General features: G+C 48.7%; 1 protein-coding gene across 6 annotated transcripts in view; it reads right to left on the bottom strand.

Moving 5' to 3' along the window:
* TBX5 (T-box transcription factor 5) overlaps positions 1–16603 on the bottom strand; it is a 66232-nt gene that overhangs the window by 17537 nt on the left and 32092 nt on the right. For all 6 annotated transcript variants that reach the window (XM_082773864.1, XM_082773863.1, XM_082773865.1 and 3 more), the window contains 4 exons: positions 14493–14612; positions 13754–13901; positions 11447–11599; positions 3809–3900 (listed from right to left, as the gene is read on the bottom strand). In XM_082773864.1, the coding sequence (XP_082629990.1) occupies positions 3809–3900; positions 11447–11599; positions 13754–13901; positions 14493–14612 (513 nt within the window). The remainder of the gene's footprint in view (positions 1–3808; positions 3901–11446; positions 11600–13753; positions 13902–14492; positions 14613–16603) is intronic.

The following is a 16603-nucleotide window of genomic DNA, read 5'->3' as shown; positions in this document are numbered from 1 at the left end:
CCCAGAGCACTCATCCTGTCAATGAAACTGCTGAAGGGGTTCCGTGTGCCTCAGGAAAGAAAGGGGAGGCAGGGGGAAGCGAACGTGTACCAGAAGGCTGCCTTCGCTGGAATTTGGGTCTCTCTGGGGCTCGTGGCTCTTCGTTCTGAATGAAATCATCTGCTGCTGAAAGGTTTAATAACGCTCCTCAGTGAAGTCTTCTACCTGGACAGACTTATTAACTTCTCTTCTGGGAAGAGAGAGGGGAAAAACCAACACGGAGGCCTTGCAAAGGAGAGCACGGAGAGGGCTGTACTTGCACACACGTCTGCCAATGTGCAGCTGTTCCTTGGCCACAGCATAGAGATACACAGAGAGAGAGGGGAAAGTCCTCAGTAAGGCAGCTGAGAACTCATTTCTGATGCCAAAATTCACCTTTCTTCCCTGCATTATCCTCCTTCCCTGCAGCTTGCCAAGGCTGGGTGTTCAACAGCCAAATTGCCCTCATCTAGAGCTGCTGCTGCTGCGCTCACTGCATGACATGGGATGCACAGAGGTAAATGGTGCAAAGCCCAGCAAGCTGGTGTCCTGCCGTGCCTTCCTTCTCTGACAGCCCAAGGTGCAACACAACCACCAGTGCTGGTAGAGTAAAACTCTCTAACTCAGCTGAAATTACAGGAGAGGGACCCCATCCTATCTAAATGGCAGGTGTCTGCTCTAAGGAAATCATTCCGACTCTGCAGGCAGAGGGAGGCTTCCTCAGCCCAGCCTGCACCTATCTGATGAGCTGATTTCTCAGAGAATAGCAGTTCTGCTCTCTGAAAGCACCCTTTGCACAGAGGGAGCCCAGAAACCCTGCCCAGCCTGGGGACATTGCTCCTAGGTGGCACCTTCAGCCAACACATGCCTGCTCCTACAAGGTCCATGCCTCAAGCACCACGCTAAGACCAGAAGGATTAGTACTAGAAGCATGTATCCACGGGACACAGGCCTCCTAAGCTGCTCCGAGGAATGCAAGTGCTGGGGGGTGAGGAGAGGATGTGCCTTGACCACAGCCTTTGGTTAAATGGGTTTTCCCCAAAACCAGGATGCTGTGAGCCAGCCCGCACGTCCTGCGGGGAAGTACTGCCTACCGGCCTTCTCTGCTGGGGTGGGCTTCTTCTGGGTCTGCTGTCAGCTTGGAAAAGTCCCTCTGCAATGGTCCTACACTGGGACTCAAGGCACAGTTAAGATTCAAGTAAAGAAAACAAAGGTGCTTTTCCAGCATGAAAAATTCATTCCCTCCGTGGCTCTATCCCCTAATGAGATCAGTGACCTGATGAATGTCAGGTCACCAGTTTCCGGCACTAAAGGCTGTGTGCTGTTTTGTAAAAGCTTATTTTTTTTCCAGCTACCTTTTTTCTATAATGAAGGAACTGCTCTAAAAGTGTGTCCCACCACATTCTCCAAGGATATATACAGCCATCACTCTCCCAAAACCAATGGAGCGGGACCTGCCAGCCAGGGAGCAGGTTCCTCGTGGAAAAAACTTCATTACATATGTGCACACAAACACATATATATATATATATTAAAACACGATTAAATACATATTAATATATATTTATATATTAAACATAAAGCCCCAAAGGTAGGTCATACTTCTCTAATATACACAATGATAAAAGTTTCTTCCTTATATATATAATTTTATGCTTTTATATATTAATAGAGTTTGTATTAATTCTGATATATAAAATCCATGAAGGTGAGTGCATATTTGTCTGTTTACAACCTTGAATGTCTCTTAATTTTAAACACGATCTTACCCTGCTCTCCCTTAAGAAAAAAAAAAAAAGACATATTTGTAAATGTACAGTTATTTCCCTGCTATCTGTATAGAGGATAAGTTATTAAGGAAGCGAGCATCAAAAATTATCCTGCAAAGTCAATGCTGGGGATTTTAACCCTTTCAACCACATCAGGTCCGAGCATGTGTTTTTATATATTCCAAGTGCTTCTGTTCACTGTATTATTGACTACGACCACAGGACCCGCACAAAAATGCCAAGCAATTTTTAGCACAAGCTCCACATGGCTAGGTGCCATGCTCTTCAGATGGCATGAAGCCCTTCTAATAGTCCTTGCTGTTCTGCCTCCCCCCTCCAAAAACCCCATGATGAATGTAAACCTTCAAATCTTTCCATTGACCATAATGAAAGGGTAGTTTAGCAGCAAAAATGCACTGGGACATCATTACTCGAGTTCCAGCAGAGGTCGGGGGGCTGGCACTGGGGGGTGGGTGGGTGAAGCTATTTCAAGGGGCAGTGCACAGGAAAATAAAGAAATAAATATTGACTTGCAGTGCCAGAATCTGTGCAGTCGTTGGAAAGGGCAGGCAAGCAGAGAACACCAGGCACATTCAGAAGACCACAGAGATGATTTAGATTGAGAAGTGTTATTTATATGTATGTGTGTGCATATATATATATATTTACTTGTTTATTGGCTTTTTTGGATCTGAGCCTTAAAACATTTGTACACAGGCATATGTTTGCCCATTTTGTTGGGCCAGATGGTCTTGAAGGTCTTTCCCAACCTTAAAGATTCTATGATTTGAGTGAGGATGGGGGTGTAAGCATTTGCAGGGTTACAGGCATTATTTTTTGCCCACCAGCAGGAGTTGTGTGGTTGTGAGATCCATGTTCGGGTCCCCAAATACAGCAAGGGGAAGAAATTTCTGCATCTGTGCTCCAGGCAGCAGCGACCACCTACAGTCTGGAGAGATCTGCTCCAGCTTCCTGGGCTGGCCATGGAGGAACACGTCCCAGGACAAAGTGACAGCGCAGGTCCCTACAGCCTCACACCAAGAGCCAGCTCTGCTGGTCCTGGAGAATAAGGGATCTGAGTCACTCTTGCCCTCCTGGATGGAAAATGCTATATTGAGCCTCTACATCTGTCTTAGGTATAATCATGGGTATGGCAACGTTCCTGCAAAACATTTGCACCAGGAAGTAACTTGACACACAGACGAAGTTCCAAGTTCAGTGAAAGAAGTAAGGTTAATTACCAGCAGGACCTGACATTTAGAAAAGGACTTGAAACGGGATTTTTAAACAGGCTTTAGGTATGTGTTTCAGCTTAAGTACTTACATCCAAAACTGAGATCCAAAAAGACCTCTTCAGTCACCTGGCCCTGGAGATCCAACATTTTCTAACACCTTCCTTTTTCAACCTGAAACCACCGTGTCTATGCTCCTGCCCCGCACATCCAGAACCAACCAGGCAAGGTCTCCCCTCCTGCCAGAGACCCTCTGAAAGCCAGCAACCAACACAAGGCACCGAGGTCTCCAGAGGCATTGGGAGAACCCTTAGCAAACCTGCTCTCGGAGGTTTGACTTCAAAGCACTGCCACCTGGAGAAAAAACATTCACCAGCTCTCCTGCAATAGTCTGACGAGCAGAGCTTCTCAGAGCTAGTCTGAACCTCCTCCTGTTGCTTTAGACAAGTTTAAACCCACGTGCAGCAGCAGACAGAGAGGCTAGAAGTTGCTCTGGATGGAGACAAATGACAAAGAAATACAAGGTCCCTGTGGCCAGAAGAACAACACACATAAGATCCTGCCTCTGTAACCCTGTGGCTAAGACATTAACCTCGGAGCGGCAAGTCCTGGATTTTGGCCTCACATCCTGCTGGTATTTCACCAGCTTGACTTAAAACACACAAGCAGATGCCAGAGAAGGGCCTGCTGCTAAGTCCTTGCTTAGTTCAAGCCACAAGTGACACGCAAAGCAAAACCTAGGCAGATGTCCCGGACCCGAGGGGTCCCCACGATGAAGGCGAGTGTTACCTCTGCATCCTGGACATCCTGTGGAGCTCCATGTCGTCGCTGCCGCGGAAACCTTTGGCAAAGGGGTTGTTCTCGATCTTTAACTGGGTGATCTGAAAGGGAGGAAATGCAACGGGTTCATCGCAAGTCCAAGGCATGGCCTGGGAGAGGGGGGATGTTGTTTATTAAACCCAAGCCAGTAGGGATGGGGGAGAAAACAGCTTTTAGGAACACAAGTCATCCTTCAGCTCAGGCACTGACCACTCCAGATGGGCTTTCCTCTAGATCTGTCTGCTGGAAAAATATCACCTGTCAACAACCTCTCACTTCTTTCAGGCTTGGCCCATACCTAACACATGGAGCTGCACAGACAAATATTTCTCACTGGAGGAAAGCTGGAAAATTACTTACTTTCTTTTTGCTGCTGGAATAGAAAGGGTTGTGCTGACCAGAGGACCAGCGATGAGGGCAGCATTGCCCAAACCCCACGGACACCAACAAGTAACGTCTCATCAATGCACCACCACAACCCAAGCCTCGTATCTTAGATGTTGGAGCTTCTCTCAGGCTGCCAGGCTCACTCTTGCTGTATTTCAGAGCAATTACCTGGATTGCAGGTGCTCTGCAGCTGATTTCCTTCCCCACCCAGCCCCACACCTGCAGGCACTGCAGGGACTAACTACCTTAGGCACTCAGAGGGCAATCCCACTTCTGACCATCCTGCCTTGGGGGAATATTTCTCTCCCAATTCACTCTAGAAGGATTTAAGGGGGACTACTTTGCTACCTTCAGTGTCTAAAGCTTGCTGGCATGAATCCTCCTCAAGCACACAACTTTGGTCCTCTTACAGTATCTAAATTAAAGAGCTGCTAAGAAGGTACCCTTACCCATGAGGCTGGGCCAGGTGTGGACTAGCTGCACTGCCCTGAGTGCCAGCCCCATGCCAGCTGCTGCCCCAGGGCTGGCATGGCAAAGCAAGGGCAGCTCAAGCTCTAGCTCATCCAGCAGAAACACAGCCATAAATTCACTGCTATAGGAAACAAATCTGTCCACAACACACAGCCAGGGGCAGAAATCAGGGACCCCATCCTTAGGATGAGAGGAGAGGAGGGGTCTCTGTGCAAAATCCCATACAGCTTGCTTTTAATATTTAGGCAGCAGTTCCCCTTCTTCCCTTTCTCCATCACAGCCCTGCAGTCTGAGCCCTCAGCTAGGAGCAGGGAGAGCCACCTGCAAGGGCTCAGGAGGGGAGACAGCCCTGTGTTTGCCCCCAGAGGGACTTCAGGCTCTCACCACCTCTGCTGGGAGCACAGTCCTGCCGCCCCACCAACAGCAGCGCCAATGGGAAGGAAAGAGCCCGAGGTGGATGGCTGGAGAACAGAGAGAGGCTCGTGTTCACCAGCTGGACCCATCCTTTCACCAAAATTCAAAGAGAAAAATCTGGCTCGCCTCATGTCATCAGCAGACCTTTCCAGGTGTCTGCACAACCAGATTATTTTGCTGTTTTCTCATCTTTTAGCATATTTTTTTCCAAAGCCATTCGTTTACTTGCCCTTTTTGCCTAATTCAGCCCCAAATCTCACACACAGACCCCATCACCCACATGCTCATCCCCATGGGTGTTCCCATTAAATCAGAACCTAATTGAGTACACAAACAAGCACTGCTTTTTTTTTTTTTTTTTTTTTTGTCACATATTTCAGATTTCAAAGAGAAGTGTGAACAAACAATATTTTTGGACTGATATGCCATTTGAGGTGTTCTCTAGCAGTAAAACCTGGACAAATTTTATAATTAAAAGCCCTGAATAATTAGACAACCAGCTTTTTATTTCACAAAGAGACCGCCTATCGGTTTCCACCATCAAGGTGGTGGCTCTTCTATAATGAACAATAGATATTATTCAAACGTTGAATGCTTGTGCTATTTAATCTACATTCTGAAGCACACAAAATGTACAAGTTGTCCTCACTTGCCGAACCCAATGGCAATATTTGCTTGCATAAGTGAAGTCCTTCACGGAGTGAGGATTTACAGTATTGGCACGGGCATCCCGCCGTACAAAGGGCCGGATTCATCCCAACCTGACCGTAGGCATTTTAACCAAGGCGCCTGCATTGGGGACCTTGTCTCCGGGTGTTCCTGCTGGAATAGAGGGATGGAGGGAGATGGGCACTGCCAGAGGACACGCAGGCCCTGGGGTGGGCAGCATCACCTTCGCGGGTCCCAAACTCTCTGCTAACTGAAGGAGGAACCATCAACATATTGTCCCTCTATGTAAGCACCTTGGTTAAATGCCCCGTTTGACAAATCAAGCCTTTAGTCTCCCACAAACATCAGACAAAATATCGTAAGTGATCTCAATCTTGTGAACATGTTGCTTTAGGAGAAGTTTCCTAACCCTCATTGGGAACACTATTACAAACAATGGGATTAACATGTGTTGGTAGCAGAAAGCCCCAAGTGAGGCACAGCAAACTTCAAATGCCCTAAAATTCAGGATCTGCTACCTCGAAGGTATCTAGAAACCATGGTCCTACAGAAGGCTTTAAATTAGGTCTGAGCTCTTTGCTGTGCTTCAGATGGATTTCAGCAGGAGCTTTTAGAGCAGCTCCTCTAGGTGATACCTCGGGGTACCAACCTTAGCACCAACTCCAAGCCAGTTCTAAAAAAAATGCACACAACAAACAGAAAATAACAAGCAACCTGGTGAATCTCTGCTTTAGAAAACAGCCCTGTGAAAGGTATTTTGTTTGGCTTCTTTTTGTCTTACTTACAAACTATCTGAGAGGTGGAAAAGCAAACAAATGGGTGGAAATTACCTTCTTCTGGATCAACTTTGCCACAGCAAAACTCTGTTTAATTGACTGTAACTCACTGGGGGTGGGGACAAAAAGCTGTCAGAAAGTCAAATAAAAATTACATCATTAAGAATAAAATAAAAAAAAAAAAAAAAAAAAAAAAAAAACACGTCCTGCAAGGTCATTAAGACAGAACGCCCGAGGGTAAATTATATAGCACGGCTTCAATAAAACTGTAGGGCTTTGTTTATTAATTTGTTACTGCAAGAAAGTGATGTCAAAGTTAGTTTCTGACCACTGATTGCTAGTGCTGCTGCAGATCCTCCTGAAATGAGAGCTTTCCCCAGCGAAGCCTTCCTGACTTACACTTCTCAGTGCCTGTCCGACCCACGGGTTCATCTTCACTTTAACGGGAAGCGACAGTTCCCAATGAAATCTCAGTGCCGCTCCTCCATGCTCCTTTCTCTGGGCTAACTGACCACAAAGCACGTCTGCTGAGACATTTCCAACGGCATCTTTCGCTCCAGCATGATAAAATTTAGTCTTGCATCTATTTAGATGGTAGAAACATGTTTCCTTTACTTTTTTTTTCTTAGCACAGCCAAGTATTTATACAAGTACGTGTCTCTACAGACTCATAAATATTGCTATGGCCATGGTTAAAACTATCAATTAATATTGATAATTTTTTTTTCTCAATTGCTTATAACTCAGCAAAACTTTTTTATGGCTGAAATGTTCCACACCAGGTGTCTGCTCTGGGCTCCTTTTTATGGACTTATTTTCCTATCAAGCAAACCTGATCCTTGCTTTCTAAGCAACACAGCCAAGGGAAAACACACTGCTCTGCCCCCCCGGGGCTCTCCTGGAGGCTATCCCGAAGCTTTCCTAAAAGCTGGGCATTTTGGAAAATGCCTGCAGGTGACCATGGCCCTGCAGCCTCTGTGCTAGGAGCAACCGGGAGGCCGGGCCTCTGGCTTGAAAGCACAGAGGGTTTTTTCTTCTGCGCTCTCACATACCCCAGGTGAAACCAAGTCAGCGTGGAGGAGGAGGAAGCCAAATCAGGGCAGCGGGAAGGAAAAGAACTGGATGAAGACGAGGTGGCTGCTGAGCCTACGGACATCTGGCTGGGCCATGCAGAGGAGCTGCATAGGGAATGGGGGCTCGGAGCCCAAGGGAAAGGCCAGGGGAAGGGGGAGGCTGCTGGCAGGGGGGAGGATGTCGAACCCAGAAGCCAGTGAAGGAAATGGGAGGGACTGGGAGCCAGTGGCTGGTCGGAGTTACTGGTGTGAGACAGAGGGGCCCATTGAGGAGGCTGTTGGCTGAACTGGGAGGACGAGCAGAGACAGACCCTGCACAGTGCCTGGGGGGGAGGAGGTGGGGAAGGGCCAGAGTGGAGAGAGGCAAGGTGCCCGTGCTCAGCTTGGGGAGGGGACCTGTATCAAGGGACCCAATGGGGCCAGGCATGGGCTCAGCACCCTGTCCTGGAGCTGCTGGACAGATGGGAACCAGACTGGGACCAAGAGGCAGAGCGGTGGCTCAGAGAAGGGCTGCAAAGGCCACGAGACCTCCTGAAGGAAGCACTTTGCCACCAAACCCTTGAAATCAGGGCTGCAAGGAGCCCCCATGGGCGCAGCAAGAGAAGAAGAGCTCAGGTCACCAAGAAGGTCCTCGAGCCACCAAGAGCCGCACGAAATGCTGGTGACAAAGAAGAGACACGTGGTCATCACCCCATGGGATGCCAGCCAGGCCCCACGTTCATGGCCTCTGATGGACCAAAGCGATGAATGAGGCCACCTGCGACCAAAGCCAAGGAGAAGCCAGATCCCAAAGCAACAAATCCTGAGCCCAAAGACCTGCCCATGCCTGGCAGCACCTACACCCACAACGTCCTGTCAACAGAGCAACAAAAGCACTTGGAGCAGAAAGGCTGAAAGCCATCATTGCCCATCAGCTACCTGGGAATGCACCCAACCTGTCTTCATGCTCTCCTCATCACTACAGTGCCCACAGTATTGCAGCTAGGGCTGATGTTTCCTGAAAAGAATTTGGGCTACCAAGAATGTTAAATAACTTAGGGGGTAAAAAAAACAAAAAATCAGCATAAAACCGGATATCCTAAGGGGGAAAAACAATATAAAGCCCAAGTCCAGCTAACGGGGAAAGTAGGTTGTAAAAATTAATGAGAATAATTGTTGTGAATTCTTGCTTTTGAAAGAACCCTCAAGAGGGCAGAACCTTAATTATTTCTGTCTATTAGGGTTCATTTCCTGGTCCTAAGTAGAGAGCTAGTACCTAATAAATACGAGCTAGTAACACAATGATTTAAGCTACAGTGAAACGGTACTTAACTTGGGGGGGGGGGAAGTTAATATTTGGGAATCAACCTGATTGCAAGCACCCATTGTGTAAACGGCAAGGAAATGAAATGCGCATGTGACCTATTTTAACACCTCAATATTTCTGGGGTCTTTTCTCAGGGCTGTGGAGAGGGGGGAGGTGGCCAACCGAGCTGCTGACAAGCACACTGAAAACTTTACAAAAACTTTCTTCGTAGCTTAACCCTCCTTTTGGGGAGCAGGGCTGGGGAGGAGGAGAGCCCAGTGGGCTTAAATGTCTTTGCAGGCTGCCTAAAATATCAGGGGAAATAAGCACAAGCCCTGTATGGGGATTGCAGCTGTGCTATTGAAATAAATTGACTGATCCAAAATCAGGCAGGTATTTCTATAAGCTGTGTAAGCACAGACTCAAACGCACTTATGGGCGTCATACAATTAATACCGTGATATAATTCACCTATAACGCAGCTCTTGAAACCTGAAACATGGGTATGTATAGATTATTGTGTATATATGCAAGTAAAACGTGTCAGTGAATAAAAGCTGCATGTATAAAATGCTTCAGTGTATAAAAACTGTGCGGAGAGGAGGATTTGTGTGAAGGGTGCTCTCCAGGTGATGGGTAGAAGAGAGAGTTGTAAATGGGAATAAATAGGTAGTGCACAGATGTGAGGATGGATGGATGGGCAGACCCTCCCTGGAGCTCTGTACAGACAGCCTGCCATCACCGATGGCAATGGGAAGCACAGTCCGCACCACAACCTGAAAATGTGTTTTGCCCAAAAAAATCCCATCTCAGCTGTGAGAGCCATGCTGGGGTTTCTGCCCGTGGACAACTCCCACAGCCATCACCCCTCCGGTGTCGCTGTGCCAGCAACAGCATCAGCTGTGCACCGGTGCTGAGCTTCACCCGCACTGGGGCAAGCTGCAAATTTTATTCCCTTCCCTGGAGGGAGATGCCATTTAGGGTAGATCATTCCCCGGTTTATTTTTATGGCCCTATCTTTCTCAATTGGGGCTTTATCTTGGGGCTATGGCCTCGCTTTTACTCGCTCCCCCAAGCGATTCAGTGCAGCAAGAGGAGGAATGCACATGTTGGGGGGGGGAGGGATGCGAGTGTGTGTAAAATGTGTAGGGGGTGTGTAAAATATGTAGTGGTGTCTGCGTGTGTGCGTGTGCATGTGTCTGCTGGGATGCGAGCGTGTGTGTGTCTGTAGGGATTCATGCGCTCGTCAGTGCGTGTGTTTTGACAGAGACGGATATGCAGATGTCATTTCTTATCAACCAGATGTTGTTGATTTACAATCAAATATTCCTGCTCCTCCTAATATGGCAGTTTTCCCAAACTACTGTGCTTACATGTTTTTGCTTTGCTTTGTTTTATTTGCATGGTAATTTTTTTTTTTCTCTACAAAACAGTCCTATTTTTCTTCAAAGGAAAGCAGTTAACTTCAGGTCTCTTTTCTCCTAGGGAAATGCATTTAAAGCAAGCAGTGTGTCCTGTTTTATTAACTCCCAGTTCTATTAATATTATATTCTTTCTCCGAATCCATCAAGCAGAAGTTAAACTTGATTTTATAGCATCCACAGCGGAGTTATAATTTAAGGCATAATTTGGCGAGGGCTCAACTTGGATTCGGTTTGCCTCTCCTGGTCGTGCCAACAGCTCCTATTTTAAAGGGCAGGGAAGTATTTTCTTTTCTCCCTAGCTACGGTGAAACACTCTTTCTTCTCCAGCCTACCCATGGCTCCCTGGCCAACCGGCGGACAGAGGAAACGCGACCATTTCACGCACGTTTAGGAGCTTCCCTGTTACATCTCCAGGAAAGCATCCAGGGTGTTAAATGACCTTTCTCCATTAAATAATAATAATAATAATAATCACATAATTCACTCTGTCAAGCATGAGGGAGCTACCCTACCGGCCTGTAAGGACAAGTAAAAGCCTTGCTTTCTACACCACTAGGGGAAACCATGCAGAGGCACACCAGGACAGCCCAAATTGCCACATTTTCATATATTTTGCTTTGTTTTGCTGGGGCAGGAGCAATCGACTGCAGGCACAGAGCCTCCCTTCCTGCCAGGGTCTCGCTGCCAACCCCGCAGCCCTCAGCCGGTAGGGAAGGAGCCGGCCCCGAAACAAAGGGACGAAGCGCAGCCAGCCCGGGTTATCAGGGCCCCCCGGCCGCCGAGGGGAGCGCCCGGCTCCCTTCTCCAGCGCCAGATTACGAGAGCCTTTGACCGATGGGGGGAAAGGAGATAAAGCCAACTTCCTCGGTTGGTCGTCTCCTCTCTGAGCAAACCATCCTGTTGAGCTCATTCCCCCTCGGCTCGCCCTAAAGTCTTTGGATGCTTTGTGCGCGTCGCCAGGAATAACAGGGGATGGGACAAAACCCGAGGGATGGGGAGGGCGTGTGGGGAGAAAGGAGGGGAGCGGAGAAGAAGGGGACCAGAGGGCCTCAAAAGGAGTCATGGCAGGAGGCAGAGAGGAAGAGGAGACATGGTTTGCCCAGCCTCACCTTGTGGTTTTGGTAGGAGGTGACGGCGATGAAGGCGGTCTCGGGGAAGACGTGGGTGCAGAAGGCGGTGTTCTTGGAGCCGAAGCCGTTGTTCTCGTCCGCCTTCACGATGTGCAGCCGGGGCTGGTACTTGTGCATGGAGTTGAGGATGATCTGGGCATGGGGAGAAGAAGAGGACATCTCATGGGAATGGAGGGGGGCACGATGCCGCGCAGCCCCCAGCCCGCAGACAGGGAGAGGAAAAGAGAGGGACCAGCAGACACTCCCAAAAAAAGTTTTTTTCCTCCTCAAAAGCTTCTCCTCTTCAGCCCCCCCCCAGCATGGATATTACTTGTGCTGGGGGCATCTCTCCCCAGAAAAGCAGCCCCCCCACACAGCCAAAAGAGCCCATCAGGGGCTTTCTTTTCTTGCCCCCTTCATTCCCCCCAAGCAGCACCCCTCTGTGGCTACAGGACAAGTTGGGTCCTTACCTGCTGCCCCCCCTGCAGCCCTGGGTTGTGCTGCTGTGTTTCCCCCACCCCCAGAAACCCTAATACATGTTTCCACAGCCAGCGGGGGGCTGTTCCTACCCCCACAGCCCCCACCTCAACAGCACAGGCATCTCAGCCCCCCTCCCCAGTAACCCTACAAGATATGGGGAAAGAAGCGGGGTTACTGGGGTGGGGAGTGATTTAGTGCTCCCCCCAAACCCCACCACCCCTGGAGGATGAGGACAGGAGGGTGGCGGGGAGGGAAGCGCTGATTCGGAGATAAAAAGCGGCCCCTCCTCGGTACCGGGTTAATCTCAGGGGACGGTGGCGGGGGGGTTCTGGGAGGAGGGGGGGGGACACTGGCGACAGCGAGACGCAGCGCGCCCCGACGCCGGGCCCCGACGGCCTCGCTGCCTCCCCCGTCCCGGGGGTTTAAGCAAATTGCTTTGACATCCGGGAAAGCCGCAGACATCAACGGTGAACGATCTAATGGGTTTTAATTTCATTACCGCGACTCTAATTGAGAGGCTCCCGGTGCAGCTCCGCCTCTGAAGTCCCTTTTGTCGTCCCCCCAGAGCCTTGGCGTTGCTTGCAGGGACTTTTCCCCAGAGCCGCCTGCTCGCAGCGGGGTGATGCCTTCCCCCTCCACGCACACCCAAAAAAAATAAAAAGCCCCCCCCCAGAAAAGAAAAAACCGCCCCGGGGGTGGGAGAGGTGCCCCCCGAGCTCCCCACCCATTTCCTGGCACATCCCGAGCCCTGGAAAGCAGCGCTCGCAAAGCGCCTCTCCCCACGTCCCAGGGTAAAGGCAATAAAACACAATAAAATGAAATAAAATAAAATAAATTAAAGCATCCCCCCCGCGTGGAGACGGAACAGGGACTAGGCAAAAGATGCTCGGCATTGGGGTGGGCTGGGGGCTCCGCCGGCCGCTTCTCAGCCCCCACGTGGGCGTGTTTAAGAACACAAAATTTAACATTAAAAAGCGAAAAGAAAAAAAAAAAAAAAAAAAAGCTTGGGGAGAAAAATGAAACTGAAGTGTTGAAATGAGACTGGAGAAAAATACGCTCTTAGAAGGGGGTGGTGGGATCTGGATTCGGATACTCGCTTAAGTAATTATATATATAATTATATATATATATTATTCATACGTGCACATATACATTCGCTCAGAGAAACACGTATCTTTGGAGACCTTCGAAGGCGAGCTGTTTCTGGCTGCAGAATTCACACCAGCTTTCACGGTCCCTTGGGTCTAGCAAAGCCCTTTTTATGTCCAAGAAGCTCTTGTGGGATGTTTTTTTCTTCTTTTTTATTGTCTTTAATTATTGTTGCCTTTTTTTTTTTTTTTTTTTTTTCCTTTGGATCGAGGGATCCGCATGGCTTTAGGTCCTATTTCCTCGAATAATTACGCCTGATAGATTTTACCTGTTAGCCAAATTCGCGGAGGCAGCGAGCAGATTTTACCGCTCGGAGACTCCCCATGAGGTTAAAATCAGGTAGCTAAATAGTCAATTAAGCCGGGCCCCGGGGTCTGTAATCAATTCCCACGCAGCGCTACGAAATAGCTTTTTTTTTTCCTTTTTATTTTATTTATTTAAATTATTTATGGAATGTTTGGGAGTGCCCATCACTGGGGTTCATCCCACCCTAAAAAGGCAGAAAATAACACCCCACCATGACAAAGGGTTGGGACTGTGACCTTCTTGGCACCGGAGGGGTGCCACGCGTGGGGACGCGCCCTGGGGACACCCACGGGAGCACGCGTGGGTCGCCTGCCGCCCCGCCCCGGTGGGAAAACGCATCTCCCGACCCCAAAGCACTGTGGGGGGACTCACATGTCCGAAGGGGTCGAGGTGGTTGTTGGTGAGTTTGAGCTTCTGGAAGGACACCAGCTGCCGCATCCAGTGCGCTCCGGTGGCGGGGGAGTCGGGGTGCACGTAGAGGCGGCCGGGCATGGCCGGCTCTGCCTTCCCCGTCACGGACCTGCGTGGGACAGGGACACTGAGCTCCGGCGGAGGCACCCACACCCTTGGGTGTCCCAGCACCGCGCAGGTGGCCCCGGGTTTCAGAGGCAGCCGGGCGGTCTTCGGGAGAAAAGACATTTACAGACACACGCACGGCGCGGAGAATTAATTGAGAGCTTTGGCACTTTTCCCGTCCCAGATCGCTGTTTCCCCGTTTAACCCCATCCTTCCCCCTCCCTAATTACCGACACCCCAGCCAGGAGCAGAGCAACCGCATCGTACCCGTCCTTCACCGTTTCCCTGCCCGCAGATATTTAATTACAATTGAACCATCCACTCCTCAATAGCCAATAGTCCCCATCGTTTAACAGGATTGCAGGTATTGCTAGCTAATTGCAACTTTTTTTTCCTTTTTCTTTTTTTTTTCTTTTTTTTTAATCCTTGTTTATTTTATTTATTTATTTTTAAGTCCCTCTCCCGAGGAGCATCCCGAAGCCCCAGCACCGACAAGAGGTGCTCGCCGCCGGTTCGCGAGCATCTCCCAGCTCGTGCTGCCCAGGTTTCCCGACACGAAGCAGCCCTCCCTCCCCTTCCCCCCGGGCTTGCGTACCATTTATTATCTGCAAATTTGTATCTGTGGTCATCCGCTGGTACAATATCCATCAACAGTATGTACTTAGTTTTTGGATTAAGTCCAGTGACCTTCACTTTGTAACTGGGGAACATGCGCCTGTAAAAGAAATAAGTACATCAGTATAAAAAGGAGAGAAGGGAAAGTTTCCCAAGGTGGTTTTGGGAGTGTGTTTGTGAGGACCAGCGCTTGAGGTGGGGGAGAGGGGGGCATTTAACAAAGGGGCGATGCCGTGCTCTGGAGTGGCCCCTGCAGCCAGGCTGGGGCGTGGGAGCCGGGCAGGCTCCCGGCTGAGTCGTGGTTCCGAGCCTGGCAGCTTTATTTGTTTACCTGCTCGTGTATTCCTATCTTTGTTATCACCTATGTCGCCAATATTTCGATTCCCCGTTTAAAAAAAAATAAAATAAACAAATCCGGTCGTGAGATCTTTTGGAAGCGAGTTACTTTCCTGTTTGCTTAAAGTGTTGGAACAGCAGGGGAGATTTGCCAAAAAAAGAAAGTAAAAATATATATATTTCTGTAAACGTACGTATTTAAAAGACGTCTATTTCAACAAGCCTCCGTGTGTATCAACGGTTCTGTGTTCAGATATGGAAAAAATACAGGCGCTCAGGTGTAACACCGAATCTGTGCGCATACAAAGACATCAGCAAACACACCTGACAAATACTTGGAAACATTCAGATACACACTGAAGACAGGGGCTTTTCGAAATATTTTCCATTACTGCGAGGCAGAGACTTAAAACACCGATGTTATTTTAGTTTGAGCTTTCCAAATATTTAAAAATAAAGCAGATGAAAACGTATCCCTTGACTTAAACCACGCATAAACAAAAAAACCCACACCTCTAAAAATACTGCACTCCTCTCCAAGCCTTGGGCTCTTATCTCTGCGATAGGGCATCTGGGCTGTTTTTTAAATTCACAGTAAAAAGCCGAAGGGGGAGAAAAAAGGGCAATAACGGACAAAGTGGGGGGTTAGCCTTAACGTTTTGAGGGCGAAGAAACCAAACTCCACCTGAACGACAATCTGTAACTCCATCGAAAACACCTGACCAGCAAGATCCCGGACTTCTCCAACAATAAACAGAAGGAATTATATAAATAAGTGAAACTAGCCCATATCTACCCCGGTGAAGCGTGTGCTCTCCCCTAAAGACCCCGCGCTGTAAATGTCTATTTTATTGCTCTCCGGACGAGGTTTCTAGCCGTGGAGATATTTGTTTGAAATTTCTGCAAGGTGGTTCGTGTCTGTCTCCCTTCGTGAGCTGCTTTTTGGGAAAAATAAACTGCTTTTTCGCGAAGTCCCCGCACCCCTGAGCGGAGCCGGCGCCGAGCCACCGGCTGTCCCCAGCTCTCGCACCGCCGTTTTTCCTTTAAAAATCGCCATTTTCAGCTTGCAGAGAGCTTCAAAGGCAAGGCGAGCCGTGAGACAAATCTATTTGCAAAACTTTATGCAGCCGGCTCTTTTTTTTTTTTTTTTTTTTTTTTTTCCCCCTCCCTCTTCAGGCAAATTTTGGAAGACCACAACAACTACCAGATGACAGAGCAAAATGAAAGTTTGGCTCCGCGTGGTTTGTTGTGCCCTCGCAATCTAAAGCTGTTTTTAAATCTATTTCTGTGCCGAGGCAGCAGCAGGTAAGTCGCTGAATATAACATCGCGACAAGAAGAGCCCCGCGACAGGACCTTGCTGATGGGATCGGAGAAGCTGCTCCTGGGTCTCTGCCTTAGGCACTGCGTTTAACAGCCCTCCAGGACGTCAATATTAGGGATAATGTTAAATCGCCTCAAATATATTCGCGTACACATATAAATATATCTGCGGATCAGGTTTACTCAGCCGCTCATGGAATCGATTACGCCCAGTCCCAATAAAGTTGGGTTTGCGAGGCTGTATATTTTTCTACACACCCACGCAGACAAACACACACGTATAGAAATGTGGATCTGGCCGCAGCTAGATACGCATGCTATTTATTTGCGGGCACGTCTATCTCTGCATCTAAACAGCAGCGCTATCAGTACATAAACAGGAGCTTCAGACCACATCGACTTTTAAATGGGGTGGTGTGGGTGTTCTGGTTATA

This window comes from Aythya marila (assembly GCF_965140915.1).
Source record: "Aythya marila genome assembly, chromosome: 17".
Taxonomy (NCBI): domain Eukaryota; kingdom Metazoa; phylum Chordata; class Aves; order Anseriformes; family Anatidae; genus Aythya; species Aythya marila.
Note: the sequence above shows the minus strand (reverse complement) of the source record. Positions and strands in the feature narration are given on the sequence as shown.